Here is a 23,524-nt window from a genome sequence, read left to right as displayed (position 1 = left end):
GTTTTGTTTTTTTTGTTTTTGGTTTTTCGAGACAGGGTTTCTCTGTGTAGCTTTGCGCCTTTCCTGGAACTCACTTGGTAGCCCAGGCTGGCCTCGAACTCACAGAGATCCACCTGCCTCTGCCTCCCGAGTGCTGGGATTAAAGGCGTGAGCCACCGCCACCCTCTGCTGTTTTTGAAACAGGGTTTCACACTGTTGGCCACCCATGGAGATCCTCCTGCCTCAGTGCCTTAACAGCTAGGATTCTAGGCATAGACAAGACACTGTGCATGCCTCTGTAATAATAGTTTTAAACGAGGGCTTTTTGAGGCCTGCGCTGCCCCCCCCCCCCGCTTTTTTTATTTTTATTTTTATTTTTATTTATTTTATTTTTTGAGACAGGGTTTCTCTGTGTAGCCTTAGCTGTCCTGGAACCCACTCTATAGATCAGGCTGGCCTCAAACTCATTGAGATCCACTTGCCTCCACCTCCTGAGTGCTGGGTTTAAAGGTGTGCACCACCACCACCACCACCACTGTCTGGCTCCCCCTTTTTTAAAGACAGAGTCTCATGTAGCCATGTTGGCCCCAGACTCACTATGTAGTTAAAGATGGCCTTGAACTTCTGATTGTCCAGCCTCCACCATTAGAGTACTGTGATTACAGGCATGTACCTCATGTCCTGTTTTATGCAGTGATGGGGTTCGAACTCAGGGCTTTGTGTGTGCTAGGATGCACTCTGCCCTGCCCCCTCTTTGTTCTTTATTTTGAGAGAAAAGCTCACTATACAGCCATGCTCTCCTGCCTTACTTAGCCTGTTGACTGCTGGGATTACAGACCTACACCACCTCTCCTATACCCAGTTCCTCTGAGGTTTCTGACATGTAGGATTTTGATGACTAGTGGCCAAGCCCTTTATGCAGGCTTGGGGTCCTCACTTGGCCTTCCTCTGGCACGATGCTGTACTTACGCCCCTTTGCAGGTCACAGTGAAGTCCATCAGGGGCTTGTCAGGCCAGGGCATGGGCATTGGAACGTCTGCTATCTGGATGACGTTGACTTCTAGGATTCCCTCTAGTTAAAACAGCCACCACAGAGAAATGTTAAAGTACAACAGAAACCAAGGGAAGCCACTCCGCCATAGACTCTCTGTGTTGAAATCCCAGCCACATTATGGTGTGAGGGGGCAAAACCTCTGTTGGAAATATGATCAGCGCCCTTAGGAGAGAACTCAGGAAGCCCCCTTGTCCCCTCTGCTATGTGAGGACATGGCAAGGGGGTGGCCTTCCATGAACCAGGAAGTGCTCCTCACCAGACACCAGATCTGACATCCAGCCTCAGAACAGCAAGCAGTGAACCCCCACTGTTTAAGGCCCTCAAGCCTACATACCTTCTTACAGAAACTTAGACTAAGAGATGCCCCTTAACAAATGAGAAGGAAAAATAGAGACAGCCTTCTTGCTAAACAGAAATCCACCAAACATGGGAATTTATCCCCAGAGTTTTGCATTCATGTCCATACAGTATTTTCATAGTCACATGGACCTGTTCTGCCCACTGAGAGTCTTTTCTCCAGAGTCTGATGTTTACAGAAAGTAGCAACCCTTCTGGGGGATATTTAGGAAAAGGTGACTGGGCACTGGGCAGATGCTTCCCCCACGCTCACAGAGTGACTAGCTCCTGGGTCACAGGTGGCTGATCCTGTCCCCAGAGACACTGCACATCTGGAGTTTCTAGCTCTGTCTCCAGATACATGGATGTCCAGGCTGGGCTGTGGCACCCCCTGTTTTCTCTGCTGGGACCTTGGGGCAGGACCTGAAGTGTGCAGCCCTGTGGCTGGCCTGCTCATTCCCCTTTACAGGTAGACAAGAGTGACTTTGTAAGTCACAGTGGAAGCAGTGGGCACCCCATGCCGGCTCTTTCCCCCCATCCATTGAGATTCCTGGAGGCTCACATGGGATCCAAGCCTAGGCTCTTTACAAGTGGGCTGTCCAGGGGATGAGTCTCTACCAGAAAGCATGAGGCAGGCAGGGGGATGAGAGGGACACAGAAACTACGAGATGTTGCTTTCTACGTGCGCATCACCTTGGACAAGAGAGGTGACCCTGCTCCTTCAGCTCTACCCTTCTAGCGTCAGCAAAGTGAATGGGTGACCTTGCAAACCTCGGCATCCCTCCCCGCTGGTCTTCCGTCTTACCGACAATCGTGATGGTGGCTCTGAAGTAACCATATCTGTTTATCTGGCAGTTTTCATTGGAAATGTCATTCAGCTCCATGGAGGTGTAACCTGTAGGCACTAAAACGTTCAAGTAATAAAAGTTTAAAATAAATAGGGACTAGGAATGTAGTAGAGGTAACATGATGTAACACAAAATGAAGACATTTGTCCACATGTTGTTATTTGTTTTGGTGGATTTTGGCGTTTATCTTTTTTCCAGACAGGGACTCATGTAGCCTAGGCTGGTCTAAACTCACTGTATAGCCCACGCTGGCCTTAACTCCAGGTCTTATTGCCCCTGTTTCCCAAGTTCTAGGATTTTAAGTCTGAACTGTCATGCTCCAGGCTCCATCTGCTCCCAGCTCCATCATCCCTTTAGAAGAAGCTAGGCACGGAGGCACAGGCCTTTAATCCCAGCACTCAAGAGGCAGAGACGGGAGGATCTCTGTGAATTCAAGGCCAGCCTGGTCTACATCCCAAGTTCCAGGACAGCCAGGACTAAAATCCAAAAGCCAAAGCCAAATTAAGACAAACATCAAGAACTCTAGAGCTTTTAAATTAAGGCAGAAATTTGAAGTAAATGGGTATAGGTTTCTATAGATTAGGCATTATGGCCATAAACTGTAGGGAGGGTAGGGAGCAGAGGGAGCCCTGAGCAAAGACCTAAGTGAGTGACTGTGTGCTATTGACATGGGCATGGCCATATCAAGGGCCCCCAAGTCTCCGGTCCATGAGAAATGCCAAGCCTTCCTCAGGGGTCTCTGTGAGTGCTGACAGTGTGTGCAGACAATGTCCACCACAGTCGTCTCCCCAGGTGCTTACAGCCTGAAGACTGCTACCCGACAAGACTGCTACCCGACAAGACTGCTCCCACTGAGCTGAGCCATTCCCCTTGATCCAGCTGTGTGCAGTAACCCCGCCTCTCTCTTCACCCGGATATAATAAAGATGCTAAGCTTCTGGGGTGCTGAGGCTTCTCCATCCGAGAGCCCAGACTACCAGATTCCATGTTTCTGTCTGAGTCTGTGTCTGTCTGTCTTTTCTTCATTCTCTGGACAACGAGTCAGGTCAAGTACCCAGAGGCGGAGCAAGGACTCAGCAGTAAATAGTCTCTCCCTTTCAGGTGGAGCTGGTGATGGGAACGAGGCCTGTGACCCACACCAGGCAAGCACTGTACTGCTGAGCCACACCCAAGTTCAAAGTACCACCTCAGATTTTTTTTTTTCAAGACAGGGTTTCTCTATGTAACATTCTTGGCTGTCCTAGAACTCCCTTTATAGACCAGGCTGGCCTCAAACTCACTGAGATTCACCTGCTTCTGCCTCCCAAGTGCTGGGATTAAAGGCGTGTGCCACCACCGCCCAGTCCCCAGATGTTTTTTAAACTCAGGATGCAAATGAAAAGTGGGAGCCCCGTTAGAACACATGAACAGCCCCAGTAGAGATGTTCCCTTTTCATCTGGATGCAGGTGTTCTGGCCTAATGCTAGCACTTCACTTGCTCACACATCACTTAAGTCAACTTTGCCTCTATTTGCTCATCAACAAAATAGAATTAATATTACTGTCCTCCCGGGTTGAGCCATTGAAACCTAAGTGAGATAATGCATATATAACCTGCTTCTCTGTCAGGTGTGGTGTTCATGTCCTTGATCCCAGTACTCAGGAGACTGAGGCAGAGGGATTGCTGTGAGTTTGAGACCAACCTGAGCTATATAGTTAAGTTGGGTTACCATGTGAGACCTTGTCTTAAACAACAAAACCAGCTGAGGTGTTTTGAATGAGATGACTCTCCTAAGTCATAAGTCACAAGGCATTTGAATGCTTGGTCCCCAGTAGCTGCTTGGAAAGGATTAGGAGGTGTGGCCTTGTTGGAAGAGGTGTGTCACAGGGGACAGAGTGCGTAAGGTTTGAAAAGCTTCCTGTCATCCTCAAAGTGCTCTTTGCTTCCTGTTTGTGAGTTGGAAAGTGAGCTCTCAGCTGCTGCTCCAGTGCCATACCTGCCTGCCTGCTGCCATGCTACCCATCACCACAGTGATGGGCTCCTACCCCTCTGAAACTGTAATTCCCAAATAAACCCTTTCTTCTATAAATTGTCTTGGTCATGGTGTCTAATCACAGCAACAGAAAAGTAACTAAGACACCAACCAAGCAACCAACCTACAAACAACAACCAAAAAAATATTCTAAATCAATCACACAGAATTCTGCTTCTCATACGGCTGCCACATACAAAGTACTTATCAGTTACTTGTTCAACAATTCAGGAAAAGGTAATTCTTTCCCTATTTGGATAAGCAGATGTATGAGAAGAATGAGGTTTTTATGTAAGACATGGATAAGGGTTTAGGGAGAAATCACATTTGGTAAAGCATCGGTCATCCAAGTGTGAAAACCTGAGTTCAGATCCCCAGCTCCCACATAAAGCTGGCTGCAAGTCTGTAATTCCAGTTCTGAGGAGGCAGAGACAGGAGGACCTCTGGGGTTGCTAGCCAGCAAGTCTAGCTGAATTGGAAAGCTGTAGGTTAAGTGAAAAACAAAGGTGGCAGACAATTGAGGAAGACACTTGTCATTGACCTCTGGCTGCTATGTGCACAAAGACATGACCAAATCAGTTGTGAATATAACTGAGCATAGAATCCAATGCTTTACCCATTACAATTTAAAACTTGTTGGTGTAGCATCAGATTTAAAGTCTAAAGGAGCTGGGCGGCAGTAGCACACACCTTTAATCCCAGCACTCCAGAGGCAGAGGCAGGTGGATCTCTGTGAGTTCGAGGCCAGCCTGGTCTACAGAGTGAGTTATAGGACAGTCAGGGCTACACAGAGGAACCCTGTCTTGAAGAAACAACAACAATAAAAAAAATCAACAAAAAAGTCTAAAGGGAAATATGATGATGCTCATCTTTATCTTCTCTTTAATCCCACAAGGCATTGAAATGGATAAGGGAAGGAGCTAAAGTTTAAAAGATCCTCATCTTAAAAAAATAAATAGAGCTGAAGAGATGGCTCAGTGGTTGAGAGCACTGGCTGCTCTTCCAGAGGACCCGGGTTCATTCCCAGCACCCACATGGTGGTTCACAACCACGTGTAACTCCAGTGCCAGGGGATTCAATGCCCTCTTCCAGCCTACTTGGGACCCAGGCATGTATGTGGTACGCTGACACACGGGCAGACAAGTGACCATACACACAAAAGAAGTAATTTACAAAGTTTAGAAGCCAGAAAAAGAGTAGATGTGGTGCACACTTGCAATCCAGAGGCGGAGGCAGAAGGATTGCAAGGTCCTGGGGCTACAGAGTAAGACCCTCTCAAAACAACAGAAGAAAGAAAAAGAGGATCCCAGCCCACAGTTTCGGAAGAATACTCCTGCTCTACTGGAGACCATGCTGGTACTAGGAGCTCAAGGCTGGACAGCCCAGAGACCTAGGACAGAATCAAACAGGACTGGCAAAAAATAAATAAATAAAATAAAATAAAATAAAAGGCAATGAATAACATGATTCCTAGTGATATTTTGATATTCTGCTAGACTCAAGGATGGGTGCCTAGCTCAATTGTCATCAGAGAGCCTTCATTCAGCAACTGAAAGAAACAGACACTGAGACCAATAGTCAAATATTAGGCTGAACTCAGGAAATCCTGGCGAAGATGGGGAGGAAGAATTGTAGGAGCCAGAGGGGTCAAGGACACCACAAGAAAACTCACAGAATCAACTAACCTGGCCTCAAGGGGTTCACAGAGACTGAACTAACAACCAGGGAGCCTGCATGGGACTGACCTAGGCCCCTGCATATGTGTGACAGTTGTGTAGCTTGGTCCTCCTGTGGGACTCCTGACAGCAGGAACAGGGGCTGTCTCCGACTCTTTTACTGGCTTTTGGAACCTTTTCTCTCAGTGGGTTGTCTCGCACAGCCTCGATACGAGGGAAAGTGCCCGGTCTTGCTACAGCTTGGTATTCCATGTTTGGTTAATATCTATAGGAGGACTGCCCTTTTCTGGAGAGAAACAGGAGAGTAGATGGGGGAAAGAGGAGGTGGGGGAAGGGACTGGGAGGAGAAGAGGGAGGGAAAACTGGGGTCCAGATGTAAAAAAAAATGACAGAAGGAAGATAAAGAAGAGGAGGAAGGAAGGAAGGAAGGAAGGAAGGAAGGAAGGAAGGAAGGAAGGAAGGAAGGAAGGAAGGAAAAGTGTTCTGTGCTCAAGATCATAATATATAAGGAGGAAGCCAGCTGGGAGATCTCTGCGGCCTCTCAGAGCCTCCTGAGGGTGACATGCCCACACCTGGTGTCTTTCTGAGAACCTTCCCTTGCCACACTGGAAAATGCTGTTCCACGAAGCCTAGAGAGATCCTGACACTGTTGGATTCTCATGCAGTGGTTCATCGATAGGATAGGCCAGGGAACATCCCTGACTTTCCCGTGGCCCTGTGGAGGCTGGTTTGTGCAAGGTTTTGAAGAATCCTAGTTCTTCCCCGAGAGCTGTAGGATCTTCTTTAAAGTTCAGGGTGAGCAGAATTTAGCTGTCAATTTGAGTATAGAACCATGACTCTGTTGTATTTTAAAATAAAACTTCCTTAGGAAAAAGACCATGAAAGTCAGTGGTCCTGCTTTAGGGAGATACCCACTTATACAGATGCATATGGTGTTTGTAGATGTTGGATCTGTAAAGTCACATTTATTAAAGGATCACTGGAGAGAAATGAAAACATTAAAGGGTGGGTGAGAAAAACTCAGTTCTGGGCTGGAGAGATGGCTCGGAGGTTAAGAGCACTGGTTGTTCTTCCAGAGGTCCTGAGTTCAATTCCCAGCAACCACATGGTGGCTCACAACCATCTCCAGTGAGATATGGTGCTCTCTTCTGGCCTGCAGGCTGAACACTCACTGTATACATGATAAATAAATAAAATCTTTAAAAAAAAAAAAAAACTCAGTTCCATCTTACCCAGAGATCAATGTGAGAGATGTTGACTATGAAACCACATGACACGATAGGATGTGAGTGAGAGTGTGTGTGTGTGTGTGTGTGTGTGCGCGCGCGCGCGCGCATGCACGCACATGGTGATGTTTAATGTAATACACATGACATTACACTGACCAGCATCTGTCTTACAAAGGTTGTCCTGTTCCTCAGATTTATTCACAAAAGTCTAAAAAATGAACAAGAGCAATCAGATAAAGAAAAAATTCTTTAGTAGAAAAATAGGACACGCGTCCCACTCTCATGATTCAGTCAGCTGCCTACTGCCCTCTTCAACTTGGCTATGGTTTTTCAGGTCTGGGGTTGCACTTGGTTATTTATTTATTTTTGAGACAGGGCTTCAAGCTGGTTCTTGTTTATTTATTGTCATGCTGGGACTGGAGCCAGGCCTGCATTCTGCTTCTCATTCAGCTACATTCCTGGAGCCTTTGGCTTCTGAGTTTAGCTGGACTTTATCCTGAAGCTCCTCGCAAAAACACGGGGCACATGCTTCATTGCCAAATAATAATGTTCAATGATACAAGCTGGGCCAATGAGATGGCCCAATGGAGAAAGAAGATTGTTGTGTGAGCCTGACAAACTGAGTCTGACCCCTGGGTCCTGTGTGGAAAGTGAAAACCAATGCCCTATGTCTACACACACACACACACACACACACACACACACACACACACACACACACACACACACACACACCACTACCACCACCGCCAATAATGATAATAATAATAATAATAATAATAATAATAATAATAATAATAATAGATAAAATTTTGTAAAAAGAATACAAGCTCATTTATATGGTCTGCATAGCTGGAAATGTTCTCTAGGGGAAAAAGTCCATTTAAAAGTCACGCTTAGCCACCTGGCGGCACACACCTGTAGCCCCAGACCTGGGCTGGGTGCAGACAGGTAGATCCCAGGTGGCTCCCTGGCCAGTCAACCTAGCTGGCACAGCAGAACCCAGGTTCAGCAAGGGCTCATGTATCAAAACATAAGGTTAAAAGCCATAGTGGAAGACTCTTGGCATCAACCTCTGGCCTTCATACGTAGACTGGTGTGAAGTGAGGTGACCCACACATGTATGTATACATCACACACACACACACACACACACACACACAAATAAATGACTAAAAATATAAAAAGTCATGGTTAACTTCTGTAATCACTTCAGGCCCTGTTTCTTAGCCCTCGCCCACCCCTGTTGCATTAAGGCGTTCTAAATTGATTATGGTTGAGTTGGCTCCTTTGCATAAAAGCAGGCCTCTTCCCTTCTCAGTAAAACTGAGCACATAAATGGTGCTGGCTTTTGTTTTACAACACAGCATGGGAAAACGGCAGCACAAATCAAAACACCCTTTAAAATTGCCTTCAGAAATATTTTGATATATGCTATGACACAGCTTCTAAGAAAAACAGGCTGATTTTATAAAAATGCAGCTCTAAAAAGCCAAAATTAAGTGACTTAACCAGATTTTTAGACACAAAAGGCATCTGTAATTTATTTAGAATTTTACAGCTGTCCTATTTGTAAGGAAGATGACCCATACTTGCAGATAAAGAAATTGGTTCTTGGGATTAGAGATGTACTCGGCTGGGAGAGGACTTGGCCAGCTTTCGAAAAGCCCTGTGTCTGGTGTGGTGGAGCACACCTGTAATCTAGCAACTCTAAGGTGAAGGCAGGAGGAGCAGCTCCGGGTCATCACCCGGAGTCTGAAGCTAGCCTGGGCTGTGTGAGACCTTGGGGGAAGGGAAGGGGAGGGCTAGAAGGAGAATAAGCAAGAAAGAAGGAAGGAAGTTTTCCTAGAGACATACTAAGATGAAGCTGTCTGTCTGGACGTGCCCAGTCCTGCTACGTTTGTAACTGGACCCGGGAATCCCTTAGCCGCTCACCAACAGGCATGCGGAGTGTTTGTTGGCACAGTCTGTGAACACTTGCTGCCGCCCGAACAGGTGGGACAGATTTCTGCGCAACAATAACCGAAAGCTGTCGGTGCTTTAGTGAAGAGAGGATTGCAGAGCAAAGCATGTGGCGTGAACCGTTTACATAAAGTCCCAAATGACCAAACCTATGTGTCCACGTAGGATGTCTGTAAACAAGTAGAAAATGATCTGGACAGAAACATGGCCAGCAACGTCAGGGTGAACTCGGGAAGAGAACACATGGGCCTTTCTTTTATGCTAGGCTTCTTCGTGGTTTCCTTGAGTTTTTACTAAGAAATGTGGGTTAATTTTACAACGTAAAACATTCTATAAAGGAATAAAAATGGACGATGGCAACCTAACAGCTGTAGGGAAATTGCTCCAAGTTTGAGGCCAGCCTAGCTTAAATATCAAGGTCAAGGCCAGCAGGGCTACACAGTGCCTCAAGCTGATTGACTGAGTTATTTAATAACTAACGAAAATCCACCACACCACCACCACCATCCCATGCCACCCCCCGACTCCATTACCCAGAGAATACTCACTTAAAGAGGGGCTGGGTGTCGGCGGTGTGGGTGAAGGTGAAGGTGAAGGTGAAGGTGAAGGGCACGGCCCAGACACTGCTGCTTTCACAGTGAGGTTAAGATTGAAGGTTCCATTGAGCACATACGTGTGATTCAAAGTGTGATTGTTGGAGACAAACAGGCCAGTGTTGTCTCCAAAGTTCCACTTGTAGGAAATGGCGGAGTCGTTGAGGAAGTGGCTGGGATCATGAATGAGGACATCAAACACAATGGGGAGGTCCCTGAGGAAGGTCTCATCAGATGCGTTCCGGTCATTCTTCTGGGACATGGTCACAAATATAGGGATCTGATCTGGAAGATGTAACACAAGAAAGGAAGAAAACACATTGTTGCTTGACTGTGTGTGTGTGGGGGAGGGAGGCTACAGTGATGCCTTCTGGCTGAAGATTAAAATGAGATCATCTCATACTAAACTTTAGCGTGTCCCAGCTGGGAAACAGGTGGGGTACCACAGAATTCCATATTTCAGCTCTGCTCAGAGGCCAGAGAAGTCTTACCCTCACCCAGACACTACATGCTGACTCTCCTAGTCTGCTGATGTCAAAAGGACTAAATGCTGTGAGTTCACACCACACACCTGTTATCACATACACGTCTTTCACCTGCGCGATGGGAATGTACACTCGGCCATATCTTCGAAAGACAGTCACCTCCATGACTTGATGGCCAAGTGTCATATTGACCGTGTTTACAGAAACCCGTGCTGAACACCGACCCAGTTTTTGGAAATACTGACCTGTGGAAGATGAATATTTCGAATTATTAGTGACATGACACGATCATTAGACAAAGCTGCTTCTGAAAGGCTAGTGAAAGGCTGCCTTGAGGAGAGAACAGGCTGGAAGCTCCAGAAAGGGGGGCTGGGCTGGGCTCTATGCAAAACCCGACGAAGCGACTCTACAGTTGCATGCAGGTAATTGCACACAGCTGCTTATGGCGAAAGAGCTCCTTGGTGGGACAATAAAATTCGTTCCTAATTTGCAGATGAACATTTTATGAAGTTTCAATGACAAGCATTTAATGCCATGGTGAGGCATCTGGGAAAAATGCTCTTTATTCACAAATCTACCTTATTTTTGTTAGCATTTAAAAAGCAATTATGTGAGTAAATGGGCATGGCTGTTCAGATTTTTCTGGGATGCTAGACCTCCACTTTCTAGAAGGACTTGTACCTAAAACAAGCAAGACTTGAGAGAGCAACTGTGGGTCACGGATAAAAAGGGAGTGCCTCCACAAACACATTTGACTCATTCCATTTCCCGCTGCAGCCTTCCCTGAAACTCACGGTTGCTGGCCACAGACATGGCAGGTCAGTGAGTGACAGACTTGGGGACGTGACCAACGGGGCTGTGATGGCACCGGGAAAAGCCAGTTTCAGACAGGTGTGATGTCTGGCCTGTTCTGTTGCTGTTCGAATGGCATGCTTTGTTAATGCTGAGGTAAAAGGACGCTCTCAGAGAAAGGACGAAACCTTTAGAAGTTGGAGCAGATTCCAAATATTCAGCCTCAGGGGTGTGTGTGTGTGTGTGTTTGTGTGTGTGTGTTGCCAACTTTGTAACTCGGGGCTTTGTACATGCTGGGCATGCATTCTACCACCGATCCATACACTTGGCACCTTAGTGATGCACTAGAATTCAGCAGCCTTGTTAATAATGATTTGGTTCCTCTTAAAGTAACACTTTCCTAATAATGCAGCAAAGTGAACGAATGCCTTTTATGTTTTTGGAAACCAGAGAGTAGACTATGCCAGAGAAAAACAGTGTTGTACTAGACTCACACAGTGGTGTAGTATGCAGCCATTGAAACAATGTAAGGAAGTTTAAATAATATAGTCAAATGCTATGACAGCAAAATAAAAATGTGTATCCATTATGATCTTAACCAAGAAATATCAATACTGAAAACATCATCATGTAATAGCAATCATTTCTGATGTTATTTGTAGATGATTTTTATATTTTGTATATGTTCTATGTTTCCAAATTTCCCATAGATCGCATGCTTCTTTAACGTTCACTATTCATTTAGAACACTAACAAATTAGTGAATGAACAACCGTGTACTGTTCAAATAAATATTTTACATAGTACTATATTAGATTAGTCTTCTGTTGTTGTGTAAGAGAGTCAAATTCACTTGCTTCTCATTCTCATTTTATTCTGTGGTGTCCTGCAGACTTGGCGAGGTGAACCAGGATTTCATTTTCCCCTCACCAGGATTTCATTTTCCCCTCACTGTTCACCCGAGTGAGGAGAGCAACAGAGGGATGGGTGTTGTCATTCGTTAGAGAAAGTGGAAAGACAACATTAAAGTGTGACCGAAATGCAAAGAGCTAAGAGAGTTTGTAAAAACCAAACCAAGTGTATGGAAGACGTAGACAAAGCTCCATTTCTTCCACCCGTGGGGGCGAGGGAAGGGCTTCCTGTCAGGGAATGCCAGGTGCTGGCTTTGGCTGGTGCCGCCTTCCCAGTCACCGTCCTCTGCCCCTGCTGTCCAGTTGTAGACATATCGGTCAGGAGTGAACCCCAAATCTAATCGAGAAACAAACAGGTCGAGTTAGTTTTCTGGCCTCCAAATGCCCAATGCTCAGCACTCAGATACTTAGTTTTTTTCCCAGAACCGCCGTCAAAGCCACAACAGAGCTAACATCTTTTTTGTTTTTCGAGACAGGGTATCACTGTGTAGCTTTGCGCCTTTCCTGAAACTCACTCTGTAGCCCAGGCTGGCCTCGAACTCACACAGATCCACCTGGCTCTGCCTCCCGAGTGCTGGGATTAAAGGCGCGCGCCACCACCGCCCGGGCAGGAGACAGGGTTTCTCTGTGTAGCTTTGCGCCTTTCCTGGAACTCACTTGGTAGTCCAGGCTGGCCTCGAACTCACAGAGATCCGCCTGGCTCTGCCTCCCGAGTGCTGGGATTAAAGGCGTGCGCCACCACCGCCCGGCCAGAGCTAACATCTTAATGTTCAGAATCCACCCATGGTATATTGATGACAGGTGCACTTTCCTGTCCATATGAAAAAGTATTATATTATCAATTTCCAGGAAACTTCCATCTGGAGAGTCTCCAAATCTCGGTGCTATTCAAACCAAACAACAGGGTGCATCATCTTCTAGTGTGGCACACTGTCCCTCAGCTTCTTTTCCTCACTCATTTGATACCACAGCTAAGTCCTGAGTCACAGTTCTAAGAGGACAGTTCTAAGAGGACAGTCACAGTTCTAAGGAGAGTGTGTTCCCTCACAGCAGGGCAGTGCCACGCCCACACCACGCCCACCCCAGCGAGGTCCTCACAAGCTCTATCCAGCACAGCAGTCAGATAATAAAAAGAATCTCCATCCATGCACAATAGCCTGTTTGTTCTCCACCTCCGGGGAATTTCCCCCCCTCTGCTGGCCTCTGAGGACACTTGCACACACACACAGACACATCTACACATCAGTAAATAATAAAAGTAAATCCTAGCTGAGTGGTGGTGGCGCACGCCTTTGATCCCAGTACTTGGGAGGCAGAAGCAGGTAGATCTCTGAGTTAGGGGCCAGCCTGGTCTACAAAGCGAGTTCCAGGACAGCCAGGACTACACAGAGAAACCCTGTCCCCCAAACCCCAAAATAAATAAATATTAAAATAAAAATAACCCTAAAAAGAGAATCTCCCGTCTTTGCAGACACCGGGACTGCAAAATGGCGTCACTCGTACCACTGAAGGAGGAGCTTATGGAGGTTAAACCTGGAGAGCTGCCAAGCTGGATACTGATGTGGAATTTCAGAGCCTTTCAGGGAGGTTACAACAGTATTACATCCATGTGCAGAGGGGCAGCGTCGTGGGGCTTAACATGGTGCTGGTAGCCTACCTGGTTTTCAGCTACCACATTTTTGTTGTTTTTCAAGACAGGGCTACTCTGTGCAGTCCTGGCTGTCCTGGAACTCACTCTATAGACCAAGCTGGCCTTGAACTCACAGAGATCCGCCTGCCTCTGCCTCCCAAGTGCTGGGATTAAAGGCGTGCGCCACCACACCCAGCAGCTACTTACAAGGAAGTTAGATATGAGTGAGCAGGGTACAAGTATCACTGAAGTGGGGTCAGTGTGGCCCACACCACATGCCTGAGCATAGTCTCTCCAAATGTGTGATAGTTCCCATTCTAAGCAAGACCTGGTCATCGTCTGTCATCTAGAACATCCCTTTGGCTGTGTCCTTGAAGAGCTCCTTTATCTGGCTACTAGCTGTTATTCCTTTTTATTCTTAAATGGTCCCAAATACGGCCAAGAGAACCCCCTTTGAGCTGGCTCCTGTGTCCTTTTGACATAACTCCATCGGCCTTTGAGTACTTCCTAGTTTTCGGTTACAATTAAGGTGCCTCAAGTCAGGTGTGATGGCACACGCTTTTAAACTCAGCATTTGGGGGACAGAGGCAGGAAGATCTCTGAGTTCAAGGCCAGCCTGGTCTACAAAGCAAGTTGCAAGACAGCGAGGGCTCCACAGAGAAACTCTGGTTCTTGCTATGTATGTAGTCCTGGCTGGCCTCAGACTTGAGATTTCCCCCGGTCAAACTCCCAAGTGTAGGAATTACCAGCATGTGTTATCATCATGGTCAGAATCAGCTTTTTTTTTCTTTAAAAAGAAGAAGTTGGGTATAGTAACACACACCTGTAATCCCAACACTCTGGAGACTGAGGCTAGCCTGGGCTATATAGGGAGATGAGAGAACAGAGAGAGAGAGAGAGAGAGAGAGAGAGAGAGAGAGAGAGAGAGAGAGAAAGAGAGAGAGAGAGAGAGGTGAGAGAGAAAATATTAAATACTTATCACTAGATAAATAATTAACCCCTGTCCATACAGAATTTAGTGTTTTCCTCAAAGGGAGATAAAAAATTAATGAGGAATGGATACAGCAACACATTTACAAAAGCCCTAAACAAGACAGTCAGCTCCTAGTGCAGGAGCATCTTCACTGTTTGAGTAATTTCAGTGATTATCTGAGTTCTCGAGAGTGAACAATCCCCACAAGATAATTTTCCTTGATGTATTTATGCTGTTTTAACATGGGCAATGAACTTATTTCTTTAAGAGCAAAACAAAATCAGAGCATGCGCATTTAGCATCTGTACCAGCAGAACATTATTTGCTTAAAAAATATTAGTCAACAGAAATAACCCTGTTAAATGGGGCCCTGGGTGGTGTTTCTTTTGTGGTCACAATCAGGTAATAACATGAGACTCTGAGCATAGACAAGGCGTTCTCTGTCCAGTGGACAGGAAGGACAAGCTGAGCGTGATAATGGAGGAAATATACATTTAGAGTTTTGAATGTGTGTATAGTCCTGGGGATGGAACCCAGGGCCCTGCACTTTCCAGGCAAGTGCTAGTTCTCTGAATTCATCCCGTCTCGATGGTAGAGCTTAAAGGGGAGTATTTGGGAAGAGCTAGAACCAGTGAGGGCAAGAGGGACAAGATGGGGAATTGGAGGTGGACATGATCAAAGTCCATGGTGTACATATAGGAAAAATATTTTGTACAGTGAACACAGGCTAATTGAAAAGGAAGTGAAACACCCCACCACCACTGCCACAAAAGCAGGTTCCAAGGAGCAGAGAGCCACCAATTTGCTAAGGAGGGTTGGCTAATGTTGGTGTTGATGAAGGAACCAGACAGCTTGAGGAGGAGGTGGCAAGGGGTGGTGACAGCACCTACAAAGCGTTAGGATCACGAGGAGCATCATGGGTGGGGCTCCAGGAGGAGAGCTGGTCTTCTTACCATTTCTGCAGTTCTTCTCATAGACGATGTTGCCGTTCGCATCTTCTTTCTGGCATCTGGGGAACACCAGGTTCACCACAAATGTGATATTGGAACCCACCAGAGCTGGTGAGTCACTGGTCAGGACGGCTTGCACATGGCCTCCTAGGGCAGCAAGGAAGGGAGCTCATTCCCCCAGAAGGCCTTTCCCCCGAAGTGTTTAAAACTAAGTAATATCTATTGGTAAGGACCATGTTGTCCATATGCCTTTTTACAGTGGGTTAAATTTATTTCCTGGACACTAACTTTAGCTTTCACAGTACAATATTATAGAAAAAAAAATAAGTCAGAGTAGTTAAAGGATTTTCTAATCGTGGAAAAAAATTCACTGAAGATGAAAACAAACGGGGCTGGAGAGATGGCTCCGTGGTTAGGAGTACTGGCTGTTTTTACAGAGGATCCTGGTTTAACCCCCGAACCCACAGGGCAGCTCACAAGCATCTGTAACTCCAGTTCCAAGGGACCTGATGCCCTTTAATGGCCTCCTTGGGCACCAGGCACACATGTGGTGCACAGATATACATACAGACAAAACACCAATACATACACGAACACACACACACACACACACACACACACACACACACACACACACACACACACACACATTAGCAAAAAAAAAAGTCTGTATTTTGGATTGAGGAGGCACGTGTTAAAGATGGTAGACGTTCACCTTAAAACCCAATGACTGTCACTCACGGAAGCCTGAGCCCTGGCGTCCAAGGCTCTTGCTAAGGGAGCCCAGCTGTGGCGTCGGGAGTGGAGTTTCCGACTTACCTCCCCAGGAGTTCTTCCACGTGCCATCCCCCCTCTTCCACACTGGGTACAGGTTCTCATCCCACTCATTCTCATCAGAAGACCAGCCACGTAATTGGCTGTGCATCCTCATGTGACCTGGATACTGCTCATGGCCCAGCACATCACGAAATCCTATGTTAGTGTTTGGAAAACAAAAGATTTTGTCTATTCCATCCATTTCTCTTTTCGCACTTCCATGAGAATGGTCAATGAAGCTCTTCATTTTAGAACATTGGGAAGCATGTGTATAGTACAGCCAATATATCAAGTAAATAAAGGTGCTTAAAAGATGTCTGGCTGGGTGCAGTGGAAGGGTCACTATTCCTAGCACTCAGGCTTCAGAGGAAGGCAGACCTTTGGGAAGTTGAGGCTAGCCTGGTGTACACAGTGATTTCCAGGCCAGTCAGAACTACATAATGAAACACTGTGTCTAAAAAAAAAAAGTGTCTGGTGAGATGTCTTAGCAGGTGAGGTCACTGGCCACCAAGACTGATAACCTGAGTTCTCACGTGGGAGAAGCAGGGATTCCGAGGCTTGTCCACTGACCTCCACACAGGCCCCAACCCAGCACAAATAAACAAGTAAATGTAAAAATAATAAGTCTGCTGGAGCTGTTTTTAGAGAACTAAAGAAAAAAATGTTATTTGTTGAGATAGCATCTCACTACATGGTCCTGGATGTCCCAAAACTCACTATGTAGACCAATCAGGCTTCAGTCTCACGCAGATCCACCTGCCTCTGCTTCCTGGGTGGCTAGGATTAAAGGCATTGGCCACAAAGCCCAGCTTTTTTTTTTTTTTTTTTTTTTTGGTTTTTCGAGACAGGGTTTCTCTGTGTAGCTTTGCGCCTTTCCTGGATCTTGCTCTGTAGACCAGGCTGGCCTCGAACTCACAGAGATCCTCCTGGCTCTGCCTCCCAAGTGCTGGGATTAAAGGCATGCGCCACCACCGCCCAGCTTAAAGCCCAGCTTTTAAGAAAAAAAGTTGACAGCCAGTTTTTCTTGGCTTCTCTTAGTTTCTCAATATATTCTCCAAATATTTAAATGTGGAAATAGTGTTTAAAGGGAAACTTGGATGCCATTTTCTTCATGCAGATTTGCACCTTTTCCCAGTCTTTTTACGCTCTTTTACCCTCTTGTCTAAAGGAATGCCAAGCTTAGAGATGCTCTCAGAATGCCAAAAGATATATATGTATATATCTTATAGCATGGGAGAGTTCCTAGTAAAACTCTATGTATACATTATACACCTTGGTGAATATTCCATGTAAATTTGTGGAGTATGGCATTTGCATCATACCTGTACCCAGGAAGCTGAGACAGGAGGATTGCCATGAACTCAAGGATAGCCTGGGCTACAGAAAGAGACTTTGTCTCAAAAACAAATATCCCCCATTCAAAGCATATGCATTGTATAGTTTATATTTGCTAAATAGAGTGAATTCAAAAATGTTATTTGGGTTAGGGTTGTACCTTATTTCTTTTTCCAGTTCTGTCTCTTTAAATGCACCTTGAAGCTCAGTAGTTAGGTATATATGCATTTAGCATTATTACTTTCTTGATTGAATTGGCCATTTCCTTATTAGTAATTAACCCTCTTTATTCTTTTTTTTTTTTTTTTTTTTTTTTTTTGGTTTTTCGAGACAGGGTTTCTCTGTGTAGCTTTGCGCCTTTTCCTGGAACTCACTTGGTAGCCCAGGCTGGCCTCGAACTCACAGAGATCCGCCTGGCTCTGCCTCCCGAGTGCTGGGATTAAAGGCGTGCGCCACCACCGCCCGGCCCTCTTTATTCTTGGTAATATTCCTTGCTCTGAAGACTTCTTTGCTAGCGTTTATCTTTTTCCATTGTTTTACTTTTTCAAAAAAGATTGATTTATTTTTATTTTATGTGTGTAGGTATTTTCCATGCATATGTTTGTGATCCATGTTCATGGAGTGCCCATTGGATTCCAGAAGAGGTCTTTGGAGCCCCTGGGACTGGAGTTACAGATGGTTGTGAGCTGCCATGTGGGTTTGGGGGAATTGAACTCAGGACCTCTGGAAGAGCAGTGAGTGCTCTTAACCTCTGAGCCATCTCTCCAGCCTCCATTCTTTTACTTCTAACCTGCACGTATTCTTATTTAATTCTTTTATTTTTTATTTTTATTTTTATTTATTTTTATTTTTTTAATTAATTAATTTATTTATTTTTCTATTATCAGCTTGATACAGTATACATTCTTTTTTTTTTTTTTGGTTTTTCGAGACAGGGTTTCTTTGTGTAGCTTTGTGCCTTTCCTGGAACTCACTTGGTAGCCCAGGCTGGCCTCGAACTCACAGAAATTCACCTGGCTCTGCCTCCCGAGTGCTGGGATTAAAGGCGTGCGCCACCACCGCCTGGCCAGTATACATTCTTATCTTAATAATGAAATGTTTCATTGAGGCTTGCCCAGTAATTGAGTAAAACCAAAACTTATTATAAGCCACAGTTATCCTAGGGTCCCCTATGCTATATATGTAGCCTCCATGGTTCTGTGGGTTGCAGTCTGATTGTTTTTTGCTTTATATCTAGAATCCACTTATGAGTGAGTACATACCATGTTTGTCCTTCTGGGTTTGGGTTACCTCACTCAGGATGATTTTTTCTAGTTCCATCCATTTGCCTGCAAATTTCATGCTGTCATTGTTTTTCTCTGCTGAGTAGTACTCCATTGTGTATATGTACCACATTTTCTTAATCCATTCTTCAGTTGACGGGCATCTAGGTTATTTTTATTTGAACCTACTATCTTGTTTTCTATTTAGCCCATCTTTCTTTACTTTTTTTTCTTATTTATTTATTTTGATTTTTTTTGCAACAGAGTCTTATGTGGTCCAGGTTGCCCTCAAACTTACTATGCAGCCTAGGATAACCTTGAACTTCTGACCTTTATGCCTATACCTCTCAAGGGTTGAGACCATAGACATGCGCCAAGTCTACCTCCTCTTGTAGTGTGGGAGATTATAACTGGATTCCATTTTATCTCCACCATTTAATATTAATTGTATCTCTTTGTTTTTTTTAATGGTTTCTCTAAAATTTATTGTAAATCTTTGAAAATTCTTCATAATCTTAAATTGATAGATTTTTGGTGGTTGGTGTTTTGGTCTGGCCTGAAAACTTTGCTGGTCATGTGGTTTCTATGCACTTTGAATATTGTAGCAGATTGGTTGATTCTTACCCAGCAGCCATTGCCTGCCTACTCTCCTCTTTGAATCCCCTCGGTAATAGATCCTCATCTGTATCAGATCGTAATTCCAAAGGCTCATTTCCCCAGCTTTCCTTGCAGTTTGAGTTGGGGGAGATGATTATATCCTGGCTTAGGGAAGCTGAGAAGAAGTCTGCTAGAGTTTCTGGGACGTGTTCCTCCTTTACAGAAGAAGACACATGAGAAATAGCCTCAGCCTTCTGTCTTCAGAACTGACTTCAGGGGTGTAGTGACTGGCATGATTCTCGGACATCACAGCCATGTTTAACCATGAAGATGCAGGTCTGAGGAAACAGCCAGCACATCGGGGGTGTCAGATAAGAATGCTGAAGGAGGGCTGGAGAGATGGCTCAACGGTTAAGAGCACTGGCTGCTCTTCCAGAGGTCCTGAGTTCAATTCCCAGCACCCACATGGTGGCTCACACCATCTGTAATGAGATCTGGAGCCCTCTTCTGGCCTGCAGGCAGAACACTGTATACATAATAAATAAATCAAAAAAAAAAAAAATAGAATGCTGAAAGAAAGAACCACCGCCTAGATGACACTATTGAGTCATTGCTCTGGTCTTGCTACCCGTGGTGGTTTGAATAAAAATGGCCCCCATAGGCTCACAGGGAGTGGCACTATTAGGAGGTGTGGCCTCGTTGGAGTAGGTGTGGCCTTCTTGGAGGAAGTGTGTCACTGGGGGTGGGCTTTGAGGTTTCAGAAGCCCAAGCCAGGCCCAGTGTCTCTTTCTTCCTGCTGTCTGCAGATCCAGATGTAGAACTCTCAGCGACCTCTCCTGCACCATGTCTCCCTGCATGCTGCCATGCTTCCTGCCATGGTGATAATGGACTAAACTTCTGAACTGTAAGCCAGCCCCAATTAAATGCTTTCCTTTATAAGAATTGTTGTGGTCATGGTGTCTCTTCACAGCAATAAAACCCTAAGACACTACTTCTGGGCTGAATGTATGAGATAATAAAAAAACTTAACCTTTTATATTCCAGCCCAAAGCTTAACTGTGACCAAAGGCATCCTCTAACCACACACTGTCTACAACTGTTCTCTCATCAATTTATATAATCCTGCATCTTGGCCGTGAACTCTTGTAGACCAGAAACTGTCTTCATGTCTTAGATGCTGGAAGAAATACCATGAGGTGTGGTATTTAGTAGATACTCAGAGAAACCATTTTGAAAGCATGCATGAATCTGTTCCTTCTAGTCAAGATATTACCTCTTACGTGGAGAGTAGAGTGATGGGACAGGATACTTAGAACTCTGGGCCCCTCACATTTAAGGCAAATGCTCACATGTTAGGGAAACTGGGCTACATCACCTGCCCAGTTTATTTTTAGTGTGTGTGGTGTGTGTGTGTGTGTGTGTGTGTGTGTGTGTGTGTGTGTGTGTGTACAACTTCAAGTGGCTTATTCAGAAATTCTGTCTTCCTCCATTTGAGACATGGTCTCTCATTGGCTAGAGCTCACCAATTAGGATAGACTGGCTGGCCACAGCCCCATGGATCCGCCTGTCTCTGTCTTCTCTGTACTAACTGGTGGGTGTATGTCCTGTTTTTGTGCATGCCCTGATTTTTTTGTCGGTGCTGCATACGGAGTTCAGGCTTGTGCCTGTGAGGCACGCAATGTACCCACTGAGTCATCCCTTAACCTCCTGCTCCTTTCTCAAGAGAGAGGCAGAGGCAGTGCGAAGTAGCGCTGAACTAGGAGCCATGGTGCTTGGTCTCTGTCATAAAGAGACTGTGTGACCTCAGCCTTCAAACCAGACAAACGCCAAATAAGTCTCAGGACCCTTCCCACCTGACTGTTCCCATTAAGTGAAGAATAGACCGTCTATCAACCAATGTTTACAACTGGAGGTTCACTTTGGAGTCATGTGGAAAGAATTGAGCTGATTCCATTCAAACTCACTGTAGAGATGAAGACATCTAGGTCTAGAGCGATAGGATTCAGCAGGGTCATCTTCAATCCAGTGCAAAAGGAGAGCCACCCCCTTTCATGCCCATAAGCCCGTCTCACTGTTTCAGAGTCTTTGCCCTCAGATTCTGAGGAAGTGTTTCCAGAGATGCAGTCAAAGCACAGCTCAGGTTAGGGTGTGACCCTGCGGCACAGTGCTTGACAGGCATGCTAGGGCCCTGGCTTTGAACCTCAGCACCACCAGAAAACAAACAAACAAACAAACAACAACGTTGACAAAACCACACAGAGTGCTCCTCTGCTTGTACATTTCAGAAGTTAAAGAAAAACAGCCAGGTGTGCTGGCGCACGCCTTTCAGGCGGATCTCTGTGAGTTGGAGGCCAGCCTGGTCTACAGAGCGAGTTCCAGGACAGTCAGGCTACACAGAGAAACTGTCTCAAAAAAATAAAAAAGAAAAGAAAAATACAGGGAACAGTGGAGGAGCAGGGAAGCCAGGTGCAAGCCTGTTCGATCTGCCCTTCCAGAGTTCAAACCAGACATATATTCATTAGAGGAGCTGGAGAGAAGACTCGTGGTTAAGGGTGCCCGCAGCACTTGCCCAGGACCGGAGATCTGGCGCCCTCTAGTGGACTCTGCAGGCACCACCCCCACACAAGAAAATACACCATTTTAAAGGCTTTAACAAGAAAAGTAGCCCAATAGAGAAAAGACACATTTTCTTTTTTTTTTTTTGGTTTTTCGAGACAGGGTTTCTTTGTGTAGCTTTGCGCCTTTTCCTGGAACTCAGTTGGTAGCCCAGGCTGGCCTCGAACTCACAGAGATCCGCCTGGCTCTGCCTCCCGAGTGCTGGGATTAAAGGCGTGCGCCACCACCGCCCGGCTGAGAAAAGACACATTTTAAAAAGCAGTAAGCAGAGATGAAAACATCAGGATTTAGAACTAGACAATAATTCTTAGATTAACACCCAAAGCATAATACATAAAAGGAAAAACTGATGTAAGAGCCTGTATTCAAGTAAGAAGAAACCTCTGCTCTGTGACATCCTGTGGGAAGAAGCGAAGGAGAGCCACAGGCTAGGAGCACACCACACTTTCACCGATATTAAAAAGCAATTCAAATTTGAAAATGGGAAAAGACACGAGAGCACACTACAGAGGATGTGTAAACATCAAACACTAGAGGGTCATTGATGAGTCACTACCTCCCAAGTAAAAAGGAGTGCCAATGCCTACCAAGTGACAGCAAAGACCTAGGAAAACTGAGTCACTACACACTGCTGGTGAGAACGTGAAAAGGTGAAGCCATCCTGCTAAATTCTAATAAAGTCAACATGCAGTTAACCACTAACTTGTCTTTTTTTTTTTTTTTTTTTTTTGTCTTGAGACAGGGTCTCTCTATGTAGCTCTGGCTGTCCTGGAACTCACTCTGTAAACCAGGCTGGCCTCACACTCACAGAGATCCACCTGCCTCTGCCTCCCGAGTGCTGGAATTGAAGGCGTGCACCATTATGCCTGGCATAACTTGTCTTAACTGTACTCTTTGGTATGAATCCCCAAAAAATGAAACTTGTGACCACACAAAAGTTCACACATGAGAATTCATACCATCTTTACTCAGAAAAGCACAAATGGAATAATTCTGATGCCCTTCAGCAGGTGAGGGGTTAAAATGGTACGTCCTTACCATGGACTACTTACTACTCAGGAAGAAAAAGGAACAGCCTATTGGTACAGCAATGTCAATAAACCCCCAGGAAACTATGCTAAGGAGAAACCCCAGCCAGCATCTAAAGTTACACACTGTACAAAATTCCATTGTGTGGCATTCTGGAAATAACAGTAATAAATAAGATTAGTTAAAGGACAGATTGCCAGTGGCCAGGAACTGGAGCTGGGCAGAGGAAGGTATTGATTATAAAAGGTCATGGGACTGTTGCGGTGACAATGGGCATGTCCTGTACTTTGACTGTCCCGCCTCCCCCACCCCCCATCCCCACCCCGTTAGGATCTTGGCTGTGTTACTTGATTGTGTTTTGTCTAATTTTGCCCTTGGGCAAACTGAGTAAAGGTTATATTGGGACTTGTCTGAATTATTTCTTTCCATTTCGCATGCGT

At 45.4% G+C, this 23,524-nt stretch overlaps 1 protein-coding gene across 2 annotated transcripts in view; it reads right to left on the bottom strand.

Annotated features, from left to right (window-relative positions):
* The window catches only part of Gpnmb (glycoprotein nmb), a 32,053-nt gene that overhangs the window by 6,073 nt on the left and 2,456 nt on the right, over positions 1–23,524 (bottom strand). The window contains exons 2-9 of one of the 2 annotated variants that reach the window (XM_052721294.1): positions 16,249–16,401; positions 15,433–15,576; positions 14,330–14,368; positions 12,040–12,213; positions 10,260–10,418; positions 9,644–9,973; positions 2,175–2,273; positions 949–1,051 (exon numbers count right to left, since the gene is read on the bottom strand). In XM_052721294.1, coding sequence (XP_052577254.1) covers positions 949–1,051; positions 2,175–2,273; positions 9,644–9,973; positions 10,260–10,418; positions 12,040–12,213; positions 14,330–14,368; positions 15,433–15,576; positions 16,249–16,401 — 1,201 coding nt within the window. The remainder of the gene's footprint in view (positions 1–948; positions 1,052–2,174; positions 2,274–9,643; positions 9,974–10,259; positions 10,419–12,039; positions 12,214–14,329; positions 14,369–15,432; positions 15,577–16,248; positions 16,402–23,524) is intronic. The other variant, XM_052721295.1, reaches the window with a different exon arrangement.

This window comes from Peromyscus californicus, unplaced genomic scaffold, assembly GCF_007827085.1.
Source record: "Peromyscus californicus insignis strain IS unplaced genomic scaffold, ASM782708v3 Scaffold_6__1_contigs__length_162567912, whole genome shotgun sequence".
NCBI lineage: Eukaryota > Metazoa > Chordata > Mammalia > Rodentia > Cricetidae > Peromyscus > Peromyscus californicus.
This window is presented reverse-complemented; position numbering and strand designations above follow the sequence as displayed.